The 19,649-nt window shown below is 34.1% G+C and overlaps 2 protein-coding genes across 2 annotated transcripts; one reads left to right on the top strand and one right to left on the bottom strand.

Annotated features, from left to right (window-relative positions):
• Positions 1–168: 168 nt before the first annotated feature.
• Positions 169–1,244, bottom strand: LOC126759013 (protein transport protein Sec61 gamma-2 subunit). Its single transcript, XM_050473531.1, has 2 exons — positions 1,128–1,244; positions 169–720 (listed from the first exon to the last, which is right to left on the bottom strand). Exon 2 carries the CDS (start codon positions 675–677, stop codon positions 471–473), a length of 207 nt encoding a protein of 68 aa, XP_050329488.1. The 5' UTR covers positions 678–720; positions 1,128–1,244; the 3' UTR covers positions 169–470.
• Positions 1,245–8,296: 7,052 nt separating this feature from the next.
• On the top strand, positions 8,297–18,648 carry LOC126760762 (NPC intracellular cholesterol transporter 2 homolog a). The gene is made up of 4 exons (XM_050476644.1): positions 8,297–8,609; positions 12,652–12,765; positions 15,341–15,516; positions 18,429–18,648. Exons 1-4 carry the CDS (start codon positions 8,528–8,530, stop codon positions 18,510–18,512), a joined length of 456 nt encoding a protein of 151 aa, XP_050332601.1. The 5' UTR covers positions 8,297–8,527; the 3' UTR covers positions 18,513–18,648.
• Positions 18,649–19,649: the final 1,001 nt, after the last annotated feature.

Below are 19,649 nucleotides of genomic sequence, written 5' to 3'. Positions count from 1 at the left end.
AGCATAAATAAAAATACAAACAATTAAAATTGTATTATTTGTTTTGGCAAATAAATATTTATTTAGTACCAATATTATTATCCGTTTTGAATTTAAAGAGCTTAGCTTATTATTACCGATTGTGCCTGTACGTAAACTCTGTTTCCTATCGCAATAAAAACCCAAATATATATTTTTCGTTTTATTAAAGTTGTTAAGCCGAAATCTGCAAGATTGCTCTGGTGTCATTAAAGTAATAATTCATCACTTGGGTTAAATTGCAGATTTTGGCTTATTAGTTTGATTTCAACTACAGAATAAAACGTATTTATTAATCTCTGCACAAGCAAATATTTAATCTCTTATTGCTAAATGAAAAATAAACTCATTTCAATGTTTTATACAAACAAAATTTGAGTAAATGTAAATTAACTATCGTTAGATAAGTATGAATGTACGAAATAATACAGCTGATGCAGCCGCCGTGCAATTTATGAGCCCACAATGATGTTGTTGATGGGGATGTGAATTAGTTTCACGAAGAAACCAATGAAGCCCATGATACAGAAACCAATAGCGGTGGCAATGGCGATCTTTTGGAATTCTTTGCGATCAGGCTTGGTGCAACGTTTCACTAAACGAATCGAGTCCTTGGCGAAGGCACGACCAGGTTCGCAGAATTTAACTACTTTATCCATGATAACCAATAAATTGTAATGTTAGGCGGGTAGTGCACAAATGCTGAAATGAAAGAATATATAATTATAACAAAATCACTGCAATTCTTCTTGTAAGCAAACAATGCAAGCGAAGGAGTTGTTTTTCAATCGAGAAATTCGTTTCCGTTTAATACTAAAATTTATACAAAGGGAACTAGGATTTGTGAAATATTTACACAAGTAAACGTGTAATTTTAATATTCTTCAGCTTTCTCCTTTCACTTGCACTTATGCCGCACAAACTTGACGTGGCAAATAACACCAAGAAGTGGGTTTCTTATCCACAAAATTCTATTTTTTATTTTCAAATAAAATCATTTAAATAACTTTTAATTTATATTATTGCTCAGCAACTTAAATTTAAATAACCCATATTATTTTTTTCTAATTGGAATAATATATGAATTCCTAAATAACAACTTAACGCACCGTTTTGCTTCTATCGCTGTAAAAAGTTTGACACGAATAAGTTGATAATTCGTTTTGCTATTCGAGCAATGCTACCAACTTGTCATCGTGTGCACGAAGCAGCAAGCCGAATACGACGTGTCAATCTGGTGTCAAAACGAATAAACGTTGACATTTAAAAGTCGATAAAATAGTGAATTTTTTGTCATAAATGCAAAACTGTATTACCATCTAAATACAGTCGGGTCTAACTAAAGTGACGTGCTGTATTTTTGCATTTCCTGAGGGGCGCTCACAGTAGTAATAAAGTATTTGAAAATATTTTGATCGAAGTGAAAAGCGCTATGACATAAAATACAACTATGCACACAAAATTTCGACTTTAATAAACACAGAACACAAGAGCACACATACATAAGTATGTGATTTTATTCATTTCATTTCCCTTTGTTATATAGGCATAAATGTCCAATTTAATTAAATTAAATTCTTGGGTATTCACGTGCAGTGAGCGCGGTCTTCTTTTGTTGTAAAAAGCAGTACATGAATCCGGTGTGTAATTTAAGCAGTGTATCCACAAATACATTTGTATATAATTTATATATGTATGTAAATGTGTATGAATGTTTAATAATGATTCATTCAAAGAAACGGCTTCCATGAACACATCCGCATGCATTTTTCGGACGATTAACAGTTGTAAGCAAACATGTGTGCATATACTACAAGTGGACATTGAAAAATCTGGACTCATGCGATAATAATATCACCATAAACACTCTTGATGAGCATGTGTGAATGAAGCACACATGGTATGTATTTGTATGAATGTATGTACATATGTACATTAATTTGAGCAGCAGACCACACGAAAAGCGCGCTTGTTGTTATTTTAATAATTTAGTAATTTTTCCTTTTGTATTTTTAATAAAAACATAACTACAAATATTTGTTTTTTGGCAATTAAAAAATATATATACATATGTACATAAGCCACACTATTTGCAAACAAATTTTCTTATCAAATAAGTTGTATTTTTGCAAATAGTACGGCATATGTGTATATATTTTTTAATTGTCAAAACACAAATATTGTTGTTATATATTGTATATGTAGAATCAAATTTTTATCTACTTATGTTCGGCTAATCCACGTATAGCACGGCATGCTGATAATTTACATACATATATACATACATATGTACTTATATTATAGGGTTTCCGACGTTTCTTTCTGGGGGATCACAAACTTCGTGGCAAACTTAATATACTACTTTGTTCAGGATATAAAACTGATTTATCAAGAGACCCAGTTAATAAAAACATTTTTTTTAATTATAATTATGTATATATGTATGTATACACGTTTGTGTTTGTTTACCAGCAGCTATCGAATGTACGATCCACTGAAATAAAATAATACATATGTACATACAACATCAATCGGTGAGTATCATTTTTGCTATTTATTCTTACTGTTAGCGATGATATTGCATAGCTACAATACTTTCTTTAGAATAGGAAACATTACGCGCATCGGCATAGTTATACACAACTGTTCTTCCCAGAAAAAAGGTGAGGACGGCAGTATAGCTTGCAGAGTGGAGTAATATTGGCTCATTGCTTCCGGAATTATCATTATTCTGTGAGTAGGAGTGGCATTCGCAGAGATTTTATTTTTTTCAATGTAGTGACGGACTAACTGAAACTTAAGGACTATTTTATATGAAGCAAACTTGAGTTCAGTAGCTGTAATTGAAGTACCTTAAAGTTTCCTCTCCAATATTTCAGTTTTGACTCAAAACCTTGCTGAAACTATATGCGTTGATGAAAAAAATTGATCCTCGAACTTAACCAAAACGAAATTAGATATACATAGACCAATGATCTTCATCCATGCATCCCGAAAAATGCACTGTTTGGTGTGGTTTGTACGCTGGTGGAATCATTGGACCGTATTTTTTCAAAGATGCTGTTGGACGCAACGTTATGAATATCGCTATCGTTCGATGCTAACAAACTTTTTGTTGCCAAAAATGGAAGAACTGAACTTGGTTGACATGTGGTTTCAACAAGATGGCGCTACATGCCACACAGCTCGCGATTCTATGGCCATTTTGAACAAATTTCGGAGAACAATCATCTTATGACGTATGGAGCATCAACGTGCTCAAATGGACCCGTAAAGTTCGGAGACCACCAAGATCATGCGATTTAACGCCTTTAGACCAATACGTCAAGTATTCAAAAAGTAAATGTCATGAACCAATCTAACGTTTCAAATTATCAAATTTTATTTAGTTATATCACCCGTAGTTCACGTTTGTGTTTGTTTGCAGCTATCGAATGAACGATCCACTGAAATAAAATAATACATATGTATGTACATACAACATCAATCGGTGAGTATCATTTTTGCTATTTATTCTTACTGTTAGCGATGATATTGCATAGCTACAATACTTTCTTTAGAATAGGAAACATTACGCGCATCGGCATAGTTATACACAACTGTTCTTCCTAGAAAAAAGGTTTGATTATTGGCTCATTGCTTCCGGAATTATCATTATTCTGTATTTATGATTTTATTTTTTTCAATGTAGTGACGAACTGAAACTTAAGGACTATTTTATATGAAGCAAACTTGAGTTCAGTAGCTGTAATTGAAGTACCTTAAAGTTTCCTCTCCAATATTTCAGTTTTGACTCAAAACCTTGCAGAAACTACCTGCGTTGATGAAAAAAATTGATCCTCGAACTTAACCAAAACGAAATTAGATATACATAGACCAATGATCTTCATCCATCAATTTATATATGTAGTTCATTGGGTAGAGGCTAAAGTGGTGTAGTCACACTATTTGATTATAACAATATTTATGATTTATACCAATTGTTTATTCGATTATCTACTCGCCAAGTGTTTGCAGATCGAATGAAGTCCATATTATGATTTGCAAATTTTTTGTGATTTTTATCAGTTGTTAGGCTTTCTTTGGAAATATCGAATACTGCCATTATTGCTTTGTAATTATGTTAGTATTTGCGATTTATATCAGTTGTTTGCTCTCTAAGCTTTAAAAAAGACTGTTCCAACGACTGCTGTACGAGATATACGACGGCTTTGACATAGTCATAGATATAGCCATAGACTTGGAATCTCCAATTGGTGCCAAACAGCGAAAACGAAGAACGACCGGCGCGCTTTTGTAAACTCTACTATAACCGCGTAAGCGGTGTCTACGTCAATAGAGAAATAAGCTTTTATAAATTGAAGAGACTCTCTAATTTGTTTTTACGCCAGCTTTTGCGATTTATACTAGTCGTTCGAATCGATAATCCAATTTTAGATAAAGGAATTGTTGCCCGAAGTTTTTGATATGTACATATGAAACTATTTAACCTGTCACTTTCGGATTTTGTTGAAATATGGTCTTAAATGTGGTAAACGATAAAGACTTATGCTCGGCTGTTTTTCGGTACAACGTCCGGCGTGTTTAACGTGGGTACCTGGTGACGACAGCCTCACCCCACGTCGCTCAAAAGCACACCGGATCAAATCAATGCGTTGATCAGTGCATTAAAAATAACAGGCATTTTTCGTACCAATTGCCAGTGTGGAATGAACACATTAACCACCTTGGTAGAGTTCGTGGCCCATCTAAAACCACTGACGTACTTTGGGTCCGGCACCTGGTTGCAATGCAACTCCACCTTCAACTGACAAAGTGTCAGTACTTTCCGCATTCGGGTTTTAACCGCAGCCATCCCGATACTCCAAGAACTGTCAATACAGCAACATTCTTCAAACTATTTGGCAATTGAATCTTACGCTAAGATATCACTAGCCGTTTAGCTGCAACCTCGTGCATTCCTCATAAATCATGTACTTCTATGTATGTACTATGTTTAATCGATACTGCAACTACTGTGTCTACAATAAATAAATAAATGTACGTACATATACTGACATTATAAAATTATGCTTGCAAAAGCTGTTATTGTGGGGAAATTTTATTTTGCAAATAATGGAAATACAACTTATATACATAAGTATGTTGCTAAATACATTTTGCACATATATACATATATCGTATGTATGTATTTAAATATTTACAATATATGTATATGCATGTATCAATTTCAAGAGGTTCATAAGCTCGCTTTCTGGCGTCAAATTTCAAGCTTAAGCACTTTTACTTTTATAAATATGATTTAAGAATGAGTAATAGAAAAAATAAATACATACATATATAAACACTCATAGTTACATATGTACATACAAAACCGTACAATGCGCATTATACTCGTAACACACTAAAGGAAGCGTTAGGGACCCTGTAAAAAATATATATAAATACGCGAACTAGTTCCAGAGGTTTTGAGATATCAATCTGAACGTTCTTTTCTCCAGAAGAAGCTGCTCATTTGTCGCATCTGCCGATATATCGATAAAAATCAAGTTCTCTTATAGGAAACTTTGTTACTTGTCGAGATATTTTCTGTGTTCAGTAAGGTTTGCTATTTCATCATGTCACGTTTCACTTCGGTACAACGCTTGAAAATTGTCCAAGATCATTAGGCAAATTCAAGTTCTCGAAAAAAATGTTCATCTTCTCAGATGAGGCCCTTTTCTGGCTTAATAGCTTCGCCAACAAACAAAGTTTTGGCTATTGAGGTGAGTCAAATCCTCCTGTGGTTCAGGAAACGCAATTGCATCCTCAAAAATTGACCGTTTGTTGCGGATTGAGGTATGGCGGCGTTATTGGGATTTATTTCTTTCGAAATGAGTCAGGGAATATTATAACGTTATAACACGATGTTGATTCGGAATTTGATGAAATCGACAAGACATTGCGCCGCCTAATGTTTCACGCCTTTGTCGACTCGTTAATTTTAAGAAAGAATGAACGGCAACGTTTGAAAAGCTCGAAGACAATATTCAACGCGCTATAGCCGAAATGCTGAATCCTTTCGACGAAATTTTAGGGTTTTATTAGACCCTGTAGGTTCGTCTCAAACTTCTTCAGAAACTGAGGAACATCTCTTTTCAGCAATTTGAAATTCAGGCAATATTCTTTAAGGTATGGTTTCAAGGTCGGGGCAATTCCTGCCGGTCCAGAAGTTCTCATAGGGACCTGGCGCTCAGCAAGAATTGATAATGTACATAATATCAATCAATTGTTGGATCAGGAGGCCACCAAGCCCAAAACAGGCATTATTTCGAAGTTCCGTTAGTTTCAGCAAGTCGATACCAGTCCTGTTATCAATTTGCTTAAGGATATCATCGGAATCTAAAGCTTGCTAGTAAGCAAGGGTCTAACAAAAATTCATCTGACTCGCTTCGCGTTTAGTAAAAAAAAACCATAACAATTAGTAAAGAAAATTGAACAAAGAAACCGCTGACTTACACTTGTACATATTATGCAATGAATAACCGAATGTAAGCAGCAAAAAACAATCACTGACGACAGTCTTGTACACATATTTGCTCTTTCGAGTACAAGTATTAACAGAGAAAATAGCGTGTTTTATTAAATTAAAGAATACTCAGAAGACAGTAGGTAAGACAAGCTTTAGCTAATGCCAATAGTACCACTAAGAAATAGAACATGCGCCCACGTAAATTGGAATATTCACTTAACTGATCCAATTGAGTTGCCATAAATAATAAGTATATATGTACATATGTATAGATATATACATAAGTTTACCCAGCATCAAAAACTGGTAACAGTTCAAGTGTAAATTATACCAGTTGTTTATTCAATACATATGTATATAGTACATATGTATGTAAAAATTTTCATAAATCGAAGAAAGCTTGTATTTGATTTACTATTTTGTAAGTTTTGGCAAATCGAAGAAGTCTTTATTTCTATGCCATCAGGACAGTATTTGGAATTTATTAATCGAAGAGAGTCCCTATTTCGATGAGATAATATTAATGTTTGCGTTTTATACCAGTTATAAGTTTGATTCTTCACTCTCTATATTTAGACCAGTCGAATTAAGCCTTTATTTGTATGTGATTATGTGCTTATTATTGATTTATACCAGTTTTTATTGATGCATCCATCACTAGGTGCTCGTAAATTAAAAAAAGACTTTATTTCGATTTAATTATGGCGGTCTAAATTTTAGAAACTAACAAATTAAAAGCTGCTATGCTATTTTTTTAGACTTATACCAGTTTTTGTTAGATTATCCACTTTAAAGGTTTTGTTGAATCGAAGAAAACGGCTATTAATACTAAATGAATGCAGTATTGTGATTTATACCAGTTTATACCAGTTGTTTTTGTTCGACTAACTATTCTCATAATTGTGGAAAAGCGCAAAACTTTCCTTGTTAATTGAATTATACCAGTATTTGTGATTTATACCAGTTGTTTTTGTTCGACTAACTATTCTCATAATTGTGGAAAAGCGCAGAAAATCTCCTTGTCAATTTAATTATGCTAGTTTTGGATTTATACCAGTTTTTTGTTCGATTTGTTTATGCCAGTTTTTGAGACGTACCAACTTTTTGTTCTATTCAATACATTCTAGTTTTTGAAGATTCGAAGGAAACGTCTGCTTTGATTTAATTTTGCCCTTACTTGTGATTTATACCAGTTCTTTGTTCGCTTTACTCTCTCTCATAGTTTTGGACAATCGAAATAACCTTCTTTGTTAATTGTATTATGCACGTACTTGGGATTCATACTAGCTTTTTGTTCATGTTCCACTCTCAACAGTCTAGAATCCGGTTACCCTCGCTTTATTCATACATAATGTATGTATATCATCAAAGTCATATACTATACATAACTTACTCTTACTTTCTTAAATATTGACTCCGCCACTTAATTAACTATTAGTGAAGTCTTTAAGGTTACATGAATATTATAACTAATTTGGTACTAGTTTCAAAGATTTTGAATTCTGCTCTAGCCGCGGTAATGTCTTATTTACAGAATCTGCAACTGCGCCGCTCTACACTACATACATATGTATATGTATGTATATACCTACGAATTTCTATATACGATATAATATATAAATATATGTATATGTATATACTATATATATTAGTTGTTAAGTACATAAACAAACCAACAAACAATGACATTATAGTAACACTATCGCACGAAAAGTCAACTGCAAAGACCCTCCGCCATATCGCTCGAGCTTTATCATTTCTGTTACTCATTGCCGACGATTGCGGCTTGTTCTTGGTTTGACTGACGAGCCTGCTGCGCTAATATTTTGCATTTTCACACAACAAAATTCAGTAGATATTTAGCGGCGTTAACGAGCGGTTCATATTTGACGATAATTTAATAAAAAAAATATAAAAGTGAAACTGTAAAAAAATATTAAAAAGCGAGAGTTTTGCTGTTATTTATAAAACAGAAGCAAAAATTTATTAAAAATCATAATGCAGCAGAATTTCGTATTTTTAGTCTTCGCCATCACAGTTTGTTCGAGCGTCGTTTATGGACTACAATTCACTGATTGTGGTAAATATTGATTAAGCAGGAATATAATAGGCAAAAATAGTTTAAAAAACTGTGATTTTAAAATTGAAAAAAAATATATATTTAAAATATTTTCAAAACGTGTGAAACGTATATGAAAGAAACTCTACAAAACTAGTACACTTTATTAATATTATAAATATAATTAAATACCGTTACAATATTTTTGAGGTGCCGTGCATAAGGAATGCACGCTTTCTGTAAAAATGCATGATATACACTGCACAACAGAAAAATAATTTTGAAAAATCAGCAATCCGGTTGGACCTATTTAAACGGGCACATTTTTGAAATTTTTATATTTGAAATTTTTTGTTTTTTTGGAACAAAGCATTAAAAAATCATTTTATATTAAATGTAAATTTTTTTTGTGCTAAATTTGAGCGTCCTACATTTTTTCTTGTATTTGAATTTTTTTATATTCAAAATCTTTAAATTTGAAATCATTTTGTTTTAATTTTTAAATAAAATTTTTAAATAAAATTTTTGCTATATTTTTTTTTATATTTTTTTACAAGCAAAAACTTGAAATGTGAATCAATTTTATTTTAAATTTTAAATTTTATAAATTAATTTTTTTGCAACCTAAAATTTTGATAATTTGAGCACCATTCTTTACATTTTGTAGAATTTTTTTTTTTGAATTACTATTATTAAATTTTATTTATATACTTTTAGATAAGGTATTTTGTCTCATATAATATGTAAATTAATTAATACTAACAAATAATAATAAATGATCGAAACTCTTTGAATAAAATTGTGCCTAATTATATGGTCAGCGGTGTTATGGTTTTCAAATTTGTGGCATAAATATAAATATATTTTATGTACATGTGTGTATTATATTTTCATATAAATTATTTATAACCATCGAAATTTTTTACTAAATGTTCAAAAAACATACCTATTAATTTGGCCAGGAGTGTATATGGTTTTCGTATAGCATGTATATATATTTTCATGTTAAAATTAATTGAAACAAACAAATAATAATAAGTGGTCGAACGAAAAAAAAATATTTTGACGAATCGGTTTTCGCGGAAATCTAAATTAAAAAGACTTGCTATTTTTTGCCCAGAGTGATATATAATTTCATTACAATCTTTCTAAAAACATTAAGAAAACTCACTTCAAAGTTTTTTATTGTTGTTGTAAGCACTTTTACATGGTGGTCCGCGCATAATAAAGATGTGATCATAGATATAAAGATAGCCTTACAGTGACATAAAAGCAGTTCTCTCCAAAAATGCAAATAGTGATGAGTCTTTTTACTTGTTTTCTATATTACAACTTTTTTAGGAAAGAAATGCAATAACAATTAATATTCGTAGTTTAATTGACTATTTAAATTCTATTTAAGTTTGAAGTGATTCACACACATAGCATTTTTGTACATTTTTTGCATTCACCCTCGTTCAAGAAAAGAATAACTTAATTGAACAATTAATAAAAATGTAAATTCTGAGACCTGTCGTTGTGGTTACACCACATACATACGACTATGACTGAATAGTAGTATAATAGTAGGATTTTGTTCATAATTTTCTTAATTTATTCCTCAAAATTTTGTACGAAGGTAGACATATCTGGATTTTCAAAATGTCATTTATTGTGTACATATTTGTTATTAACTATACAGTTAAGTTGAATCAAAAATAACTCATTTAAAACAAAAAAAAAAACAAATTTTTTATATATAAAATATTTTTTAGTTTTTTCTTCTTGCTAATAGTCATCGAAAGATTACGTTGATTCACATATATTTTTATGATTTCTAATCTCTTAAATATAATCTCTATGTTTTTTTTTTGTTACTGAAAATTTAATTATCAAAATATTTTTGTTGCGATAAGAAATTCAAATTTTTTTCGATACTGAGGTTTTTTATATACAAACATATGTATGTAATTTGTTTACATACAGGATGATAAAATAAACTACAATTTCACACCTGTCTTCGCGGAATCTTCATATTTTACCGTTAAATTAAAAATAACATTATTTTTGTTACTAATCAATAAACCGAAAACTTTGCTAGAAAACGAAAACAGAAATCTTTGTGAGAAAGAAACAAAATCCTTATCAAAGATTTGACGTTATGGATATTGTTTCATAACAGGACAGCACAATTTTACACGGCGTTCTATCATTCAAATATAATATAATCAACTAAATGGGAGTAGACAGATGTAGATTAGCTTGAAACGAGGTTACCACCTGTGGTCTATTGGTTTCTCACCTCTACACATAAGCTCACATTCTAGTTGATGGAATTCTAACAAAAATTTTGTGGGGACAAAAGAGTTAATCCAATCTTTTTGCGGAGTCCCAAATCCGACGACTTCGTCTCTACATCCTGTAACGCTATACTCCGATGCCTCTTCCACATACTCGCAGCAATGCCAGTTTTTTTTTTCGATCATATGATTACTTTGTAGAGAAAACTCAGTTTGCAGTGACTTGTTTATTCAGTTCAGTTTTCGGCTTTGCGGAGTTTTTCTTTGATTAGTATAGATCCAGTTCAATATATCTCCTCTCGAAGTCTCTTTTTTTACTTGAGTGGTCCACTAACTCATTTCACTTTTATTGCTATGCTTAAGCACCCATATAAGATGGATAAGATCATGTACTGATAGTCTTATTCTTTCCATGCAAGAGAGATTATATATCGTAGGACGAGACAGCATTTAGTGCTGTTTGACCATCACTAAAATTGATATTTTAATTATTATTGGTTGTGCTGTAGATTTATCGCCGCACACCGACTATTAACAAAAACCTCGGCTTGGGAGATGCTTGAAAACTTCTTCACGGTGGTAGAGAGTACTTCATCATAGAGGTTGGGATGTACTAGTCCGCCATTAATAAGTTCCGCTGTTTTTGCACCGCCCTAGGACCATTAAAGTGTGTACAGAAATGTTTACTGAAAGCGCAGCTACCCAATCTTTTTCCGCTCAGTATGAACTCTTAATTAAAATATATACGATTGGCAGAGACAGAGGACCTTTCAGTTGATTCTCTCCCTATCATTCTCATATTTCGAAAGCGGTTTGATCCAAAAAGCAACAGGAGCTCAAGAATCACCTCCAACGCAGTAATCGGACACATATTCAAGACTGACGGTGGTGAATATAGAGATTAAAGACCTCGAACGAAAAAGGATTTATGTGCTAACCATAACCCCTAGGGATCTAGGCAATGGTAATGTTTAAGTTATATTTTTGCCATGAAAACAACCGTAAAAGAACTTCCACGTGTCGGGTAAATATCAAATAACAGATGGCAGCTTACATCTACATACGTTTCTATATAACAAGCCACATGTATCTATATAATATATCTAGAAGTATAAATTTGTGCCTATATTCATGCCAATTTTTCCTGTTCTGCTTTGCACATATCAAAGATCGTAATTTACTTGTTCATCGTCAGATAGCTCAATCTGACCGCCTTTTATTCAATTTGTTGCGAATACAAATACTTTTTCGATTTTCATTACATGAATGAATTCTCTCGCGCTTTGTCACATTTCCACGTCTTTCATACAACGATTTTCATTCATACTTGTAGTACGAGTCGTTTGGTTTAAATGGATTTGATTAAATTAAATTAGGTTATACATATGTATGAGACTAGCTGAAATATATAAGAAGGCTGGTACAGTAATGCCCAGATAAGCGAGTTTGCGAAAAATAATTGAAATAGGTCTCTCTGAAGCTAACGCTCCAACTTTTAGTTGCGAGTTTCGTGGCAACTGATGCGGTAAACAACTTTTATTATATAGTTTATGCTAATTATTATGGGTCGTAGTGACGTAACACGCTGAAAAGCTCAAATTAAACGTACCCATGATAGACGGGTGCATCGGTATCGAAAAATTCAAAGTCTAGGACCAGCCATATAAATATTTTTTTTTTATTTCTTTCGCTTAAAATTAATACGATGTTATGTTTATATTAATTTCTGTTTCTAAGAATTATTATTAAATTTAATTGAACATGATATTTTGCTGCCATTTCAGGTTCAAAAACTGGCAGTTTCACCAAAGTCGTCATATCGGACTGTGATACCACCAAAAATGAATGCATACTCAAGCGCAATACAACGGCTTCGATCACAATTAACTTCGCGCTAAGTAAGTGGATATTTTTTGGAAAACTTATTATCTTAATAAAAAACAAATATTTCTTAAATAATTTTAAACCAATAATTATATCATTTCTGCCGACAGTAGTTTCTTAAGATACTCATATAAATGCTATTTAGTACCCAATAGGTATCGTATAGGGTATAATTTTAAGAGTATTAGAGGTATACAATTTTCCAACAGGATAACTGTCAAACCAGCTGTCAAAGCGAAGACATGAGTCTGTCATTTAAGTTCAAATTACTATGCAAAGGCTTATCCCCGAACAACATTTAATAATCGTGAAAATTTACATCCAAAATCCACAATCTTTACACAAGATTTTCATTTACATTTTCCCCGTCCAATCATCTTCACTGATAAGCCACATTTACGGTTGTATAAGTAAGTAATTTTGAAGTGTTTAGAGTACGAACGAACCTCAGGAAGTTCTCAGACTTTCTTTCATCCATCAAACGCAAATAAGACGCATTTTTAGTGCGTATACTGAAGAAGTTCCCAGGCCCTCTTTCATCCAAAAATTTTGCTTTCTGCTGTGACTTAAATGCCGAATGCATTATTGATTCATGCTTTTGTAAAACTGAGCGAAGAGGCAACAGTCCCGTAAATACTTATGTAATAAGCATTGCCGTCAAATGATCCGTGACTCCTTGATTCCATAAATCAATATCAATGCTCCAAGCGCGAAATGAGTTTAGCAGGATGGTGCAAAAAGTCAACAAAGCGAGTGGAAAATGCCTTCCGCATCATTAGAGCTGTCGTCTCTGCAACGTTCTGCGCCACTTGCAGATCACTGAAAACACCCCCATCTAAGGAACCGTCGCTCAGCCTGGAACCGCGTTTGCATTAGTTCGGCGTGGCGTTCCATTTTTCTCATTGAGAGTTACATCTACACTTGTGTTCTGGTCCTACTTTTTTGTAGCAAAATTGCTGTGTATTTCTGGATAACCTCCAGTTTATTTCGCTTTCCAGCATTACACCAATTAAATCGCCCATATTTATTGAACCAACCAGGTCTTCTACGACGGTACGTTCCTGTTACACATTTAAAGAATGTGTGCTCTGCCCTGTCTTCTGTCACGTCGTTATTTAGGCATAACGACTCTTCGACTTTACCCATTCCATGAGAGTACTTCTGAAATATTCGTGTCGTTTACTTGTTCATAAGTGTAAATCTCCCATCTTCGTTGCGGTGCGAGTATCGTATCTTTCTTTATTCCGTCAATTGTGCTCTTGTTATTTTCATCAGCTTTCTTTCGTTCCCACAGTTTTTTTCTTTCGTGCCCTAGAAGATCAATGAGAGCATTACCACATATGATCAATATTGCATCACCTGACACAGTTCGGTAAGCTGCTGCAACTCTGAGGGTTGCGATGCGCTGCGCTCTGGTCAATACCATACGCCGGTTTTCCTTTTTTAGCACATCTGCCCAAATCTCTGCTCCGTATAGTAAGACGCTGGTGGTTGTTGACAATAAGATGTTTGCTCTCCTATGCCATTAGTCTGCTAAGATAGGAGGTGATTTTCGCTGTCTTTCCTGCGCCGTGCTGGATTCGTACCCAGAAGATTAATCTGGGGTCCAGTCTTACGCTTAGGTAATTCATAGCATTTTGTGTTCTTAGAATATCCTAAGACGTTTGCATGCTTATTACGACAATAATGTGCTTGTTCGTCAGCAGTAGCTCTGTTTTTTCTGTAGCGAGCTGGAGGCTATGTGAATCGAGTCATGTTTGCGTCCGAATCATGACCCGATTCAGCTTTCTTCGGGCTTCCTCGGTGTCTCGGTCTGTGATTATGTCATCTGCGTAGCCGCTTCAATATGATTCGTCTGGCATTTCAAGTTTTAGTATTCCGCCATAACTAATGTTCCACAGGTCTGGACTTAAAATGAACCCTTATGCTGCACCTAAACTTTTACACACTTATTGTTTGGACGAACTGACTTAACTTAAGTGATTTTCCTGAGTTAGACTACTTTTTTTCTGAATATGTCCAGTGAATTATATATTATCAAGCTACGATTGACTAGTTGAGAACCGGTACTCGGCATGTTATTGACAAGACGAGGCCCGTTTTGTTGGAAAAAGTTGAAGTTGAAAATTTAACCGACAGTATGTTCGAAACTATGTTCAGAAAATATATGATATACAATTTTCTATTTATTTATGCGTTGGGGAAATTTTTTATAGGTATTTAGGAAGATTTTGAGTTATAAAAATACACATGTAATAAAACTATTTACATAATATAACGAGGTCAAAAATTATAACTTTCCTTTAAAGATAAGATAGATGCCACCTATGACCTCAACGACTTTTCTATTTAGTAAGAAAAATTTAAAATTATTAAATATACATTACGCGGCTGTTTTAACAATACTCGTGCCAATCACTATCGCAAGATTGCTTCCGTTTAATTTGCAAATTTTCACTTGCAAAGCCTTGTTTTCAATAGAGGTCGCTGATAACAGGGGTTTTTAAACTTTTAATAATAATATATAAGCAATTTTGATTATTATTTGCTTTAATGAGTTTTATTAAATTTTTCGTAATTTATTTACAGATGAGATTGCATCGAAAATTACAACGGTGGTGCATGGCAAGGTGCTGGGCGTCGAGATGCCGTTCCATTTGCAGAATCCCGATGCTTGCGTTGACAGCGGACTTAAATGCCCGCTTGAGAAGGGCGAAACATATGAATATAAAGCCACTTTGCCGGTGCTAAAGGCTTATCCCAAGGTTTGTAAAAATATACTTATAAACATATATATATATATATATATATATATATATATTGTATAAAGGGTGCGTTTTAGTGTTATAGAAGTTTTATTTTAAATAAAACGCTGAAGCATTAAAAAGATTAACAATAATTTGGCGCTACCAGTGTGCAAACTTTATGATATTATCATTAGAAGGGGCATATGCATATGGTCATGGCAACTTCATCTTATGAAAACTATCCAACCAATTTAGGACCAATTTTTCACTGTGATCTACCTTATCTCAACAGTAACTTGTTGAATAATGGTTTCGAACTGGTTAGTTGTAACTGATTGACAGGCACAGAACAGTGACAGTAATTACCCTAAAAAGGTATGACAAAAACGAGATGTAATTGGGAAATTAAGAGACTCCCAGAAACCATAATTTGCTTCAACAACCAAAACTTCGTTGGTATGCAGTGCGGGTTTCACGGATTTTATAACTTGTTGGCACCATTTAAGGTTTAGAGGATTGATATGGACTTAGGACACCAAAAAGTCAGAAACTATTTGTTTGTAGCACTCATCACTGACAGTAAAGTTGTGGAAAGACATTTGCAACAATTTACAGGCATGCAACTGGCGAAATTGGATAGGATTGGCTATAACCACATTGGGTTATAAAGTATAATTAACCTCACCAGGAACAAATTGCGGCTACTTGTGGCATTTTAGGCTCTAGAAGCAGGCTTTAGAAGCAGGAGTATTGCCTCCTATGCTAATCGTAATCTGTAGACTGTAGACACAGGATTAAGGCCTCGCTTCAATAACAGAATCTTAGAATTTACTAATATCAATTTTTTTGCTGGGCCTATGTATGTAAGACTGTGTGAAAGAGCGAAGGGTAGAATAGACCTTAGGTCGCTCTGCAAGCCTCAATTTATTTCATTTCTATTTTTTTTACAGTAAAGTTGACTTTTTCTGCAGTTTAATAAAATTGTCAATCAGGTTTTTCTTTACTGGCTTAAACAACGCTTACGCGGTAATAGCCGAGTTAACAACAGCGTGCCAGTACCTTCTTCCTTTCGCAATGTGGTGCAAATTGGAGATTCTAACCGAAGCCAGGCCCTTCTTCACCTGGTCTTTTCAACGGAGTGGAGATATCTTCCTCCTCTGCTTCTCCCGGCAGATACTGTGTCGAATACTTTCAGAGCTGGAGTATTTTCGTCCATTCGGACGATATGACCTAGCCGCTGCCAATGTCGTCGTATATCTCATATAGCTCATCGTTTCATGAATGCGATATTCGCCGTTGCCAATGCGCAAAGGACCATCAATTTTCCGCATAACCTTTCTCTCGAAAACTCGTAACGTCGACTCATCACATGTTGTCATCGTCCAAGCCTCTGCACCATATAGCAGGATGGGAATGATGAGTGACTATCGAGTTTGGGTTTTATTCGTCTTGAGAGGGCTTTACTACTCAATTGCCTACTTAGTCCGAAGTAGCACCTGTTTGCAAGGGTTATTCTGCGCTTGATTTCGCGGCTGACATTGTTGTTGCCGTTAATACTGGTTCCAAGATAGACGAAATTATCTACGACTTCGAAGTTACAGGTACAACTGTCTACCCGAGTGCGACGACTGTTTGTTTGATGACAGGAGACATTTCGTCTTGCCCTCGTTCACTACCCGATCCATTTGCTTCGCTTCCATATCCATTATGGAAAAGGCAGAAAAGCATGCAAATCACAATAGAGAATAAATTTCATCAAGTTGCTAAAGAATCTGCAGAATCTTGTCAATATTGTTCGAGCTCAAAATATGGCAATTTTGCTTTTTGCTTGAACTGTAACTTCACCTCTCTATGTGCCTTACCACATGAACCAAGATTTAACGGTAATAATTTTAATGCCGGTTTAGGAGATAAATTTTCACGATTTTGTTGTTCCGTTATAAGTCTTTTCAAGGTAATTTGTTGCACATAAATGTCAACCATACGTGCTTACTTTGACAGCTTAAGTTTAGCTTATCGAAGTCTATAACTCATAAAAGCACACCCTATATATTCTAAAATAATTTAAATAAAATGTCTTAGTTAAAGCGAATATTATTACTCAAGAATATGAGAAATATAAACTTTTTGGTGTCTAAAGAATCAAATGTCGGTATAGGAGAGGATCACCTCCTCCAGCTGGATCGCAGAAGGAAGTATTTAAAATTCGTTATGTAGTATTGTGATAGCTTCTGCTAAGACTGGTAATGATAATAAAAAGAGTAGTGCTGTTAATACGACTGCTCACACGAAAAGAGGTATTCGGTCAAATGAAAACAAAATTAATTTGTCACAAAGTTTGTAACACCCAGAAGGAAACGACGGTATATAAAACAATCATACCATGGCCGCCTGTCTGTATATACGTTAACTAGTCCCTGAAATTTTGCACGTCTTTTTCTTCTCAAGAGGTTGCTCATTTGGCGAAACTACCGATATCGAAACACTATAGAGCGATTGCGATACAAAGTGAGCGATGAATATTAAGTTTTTGTATGGAAAACTATTTCATTTAAGAAGATACTTATGTAACTTCACTAAATATGGCTTAGATTATTGTCTAAGAAAGAGCTACAATCTCTGAAAACATTATCACAGACAACTATGATGATCAGATCACTACAGCACAACTACAAACTTTTTTGTTTGACGAGAAATCTTCATAAAATTTGGCATTGATTATTAGCCACAACACAAACAATGCCAGAATCTCCGATTAATTTTTTTTTAGACCGGGCAAAATTTAGTTCTTGTATGAAAGCCTTTTAATTTGTGAAGGGTATTATAGCTTCGGTGCAACCGAAGTTAACGTTTTTCATTGTTTTTATCAAAATATTCACAAATACATTTTTACATTTTCTTTTGAGTAATTTTCTCCATTTAATTTACAGGTAAATGTACTTGTTAAATGGGAATTGCAGGACCAGAACAGCGAGGACATCATTTGTGTACAAATACCGGCTAAAATACAATAAATATGTATCACGAAAATATAGTTAAATATGAAAAAACAAAAATGTGTACAGTATGTTAGGCAACTGTTCATTTGACAAGTTGGAAAAGTTGGAAATAAATAAATAAAACATTTATATATGTATGAATATATAATAACGTCAGTGTCTTAATGAAATAAATAATATATAAATATAGCTGAAACTTACCTGCTGTGGCGCTCCACAAGGGCTTTTAGCTGGAACTATTATTTTGAGATTTACAGCTCTGCTAGATGATTGAGCGTGAATAAAAGCTACCGAAATTCCAATTTAACTAATTTTTTGTAGTTGTAATGTACCAATAGTTTTGATGGACTACATTTTAGGGCATTGGAGATCATTTCCTTTTGCTCTCCTACCACCTGCATTAAATACTTTCATTACTTTCAGAACTGGAGCGTTCATCGGCGTTTAGTTACTGTATTTTGAGTTTCTGAACTGTACTTGTATATTCGAATGATTCGGTGAATGACACGCGTGATGTTTTACTCCAAGGCCTGAATCGAAGTGGGATTGTCCGCATACACTTTAGACTTTATATATCCCATAGGAAAAAGTCCAACGGTGTGATATCACACGATCTTTGTGGTCAATTGACCGGTCCAAAACGTGAAATTATCTGCTCACCGAAGTATTCTCTCAATAAATCTATTGATTGCTGCAATGTGTAGGAAGTGGCGCCGTCTTGTTGAAACCAAATTTCGCCGAAATCACGAGTTTTGACATCAAGCATCAAAAAATCCAATTATCATGCCGCGATAACGTCGTCTTTAACGGTTACGTTCTCATCGGCATCGTTTTTGAAGAAATATGGATCGATGATACCACCGGTCTACATATCACACAAACCGTAGCATTTTCTGGATGAAACCGGCTCGAAACCGTCGTCTTCTTGGAATCCTTCAAGAGCACATAGAGTGCAGCGATGTCGCTTGGGTAGGTTGGGCGGCTTCAGTTCCTGCACAAGCTGTGTTTTGTACGCTTTCAATTTAAGATATCGAGGTAAAAAGCGCCAAGTCGTTACATACATGAGTCCGAGTTGCCGCGAACGTCGCTGAATCGACTCTCCACGGTCTTCGTGTACACTCTCAGCTATGACTGCTTAATTTCTTCACTGCG

This window comes from Bactrocera neohumeralis, chromosome 5 (assembly GCF_024586455.1).
Source record: "Bactrocera neohumeralis isolate Rockhampton chromosome 5, APGP_CSIRO_Bneo_wtdbg2-racon-allhic-juicebox.fasta_v2, whole genome shotgun sequence".
NCBI classification, from domain to species: Eukaryota; Metazoa; Arthropoda; class Insecta; order Diptera; family Tephritidae; genus Bactrocera; species Bactrocera neohumeralis.
Note: the sequence above shows the minus strand (reverse complement) of the source record. Positions and strands in the feature narration are given on the sequence as shown.

Coding starts and splice junctions, on each gene's coding strand:
- LOC126759013 (XM_050473531.1), bottom strand. CDS start 677: ATGGATAAAGTAGTTAAATTCTGCGAACCTGGTCGTGCCTTCGCCAAG.
- LOC126760762 (XM_050476644.1), top strand. CDS start 8,528: ATGCAGCAGAATTTCGTATTTTTAGTCTTCGCCATCACAGTTTGTTCG. Junction 8,610..12,651: donor ACTACAATTCACTGATTGTG/GTAAATATTGAT, acceptor CTGCCATTTCAG/GTTCAAAAACTGGCAGTTTC. Junction 15,517..18,428: donor TGCTAAAGGCTTATCCCAAG/GTTTGTAAAAAT, acceptor TTTAATTTACAG/GTAAATGTACTTGTTAAATG.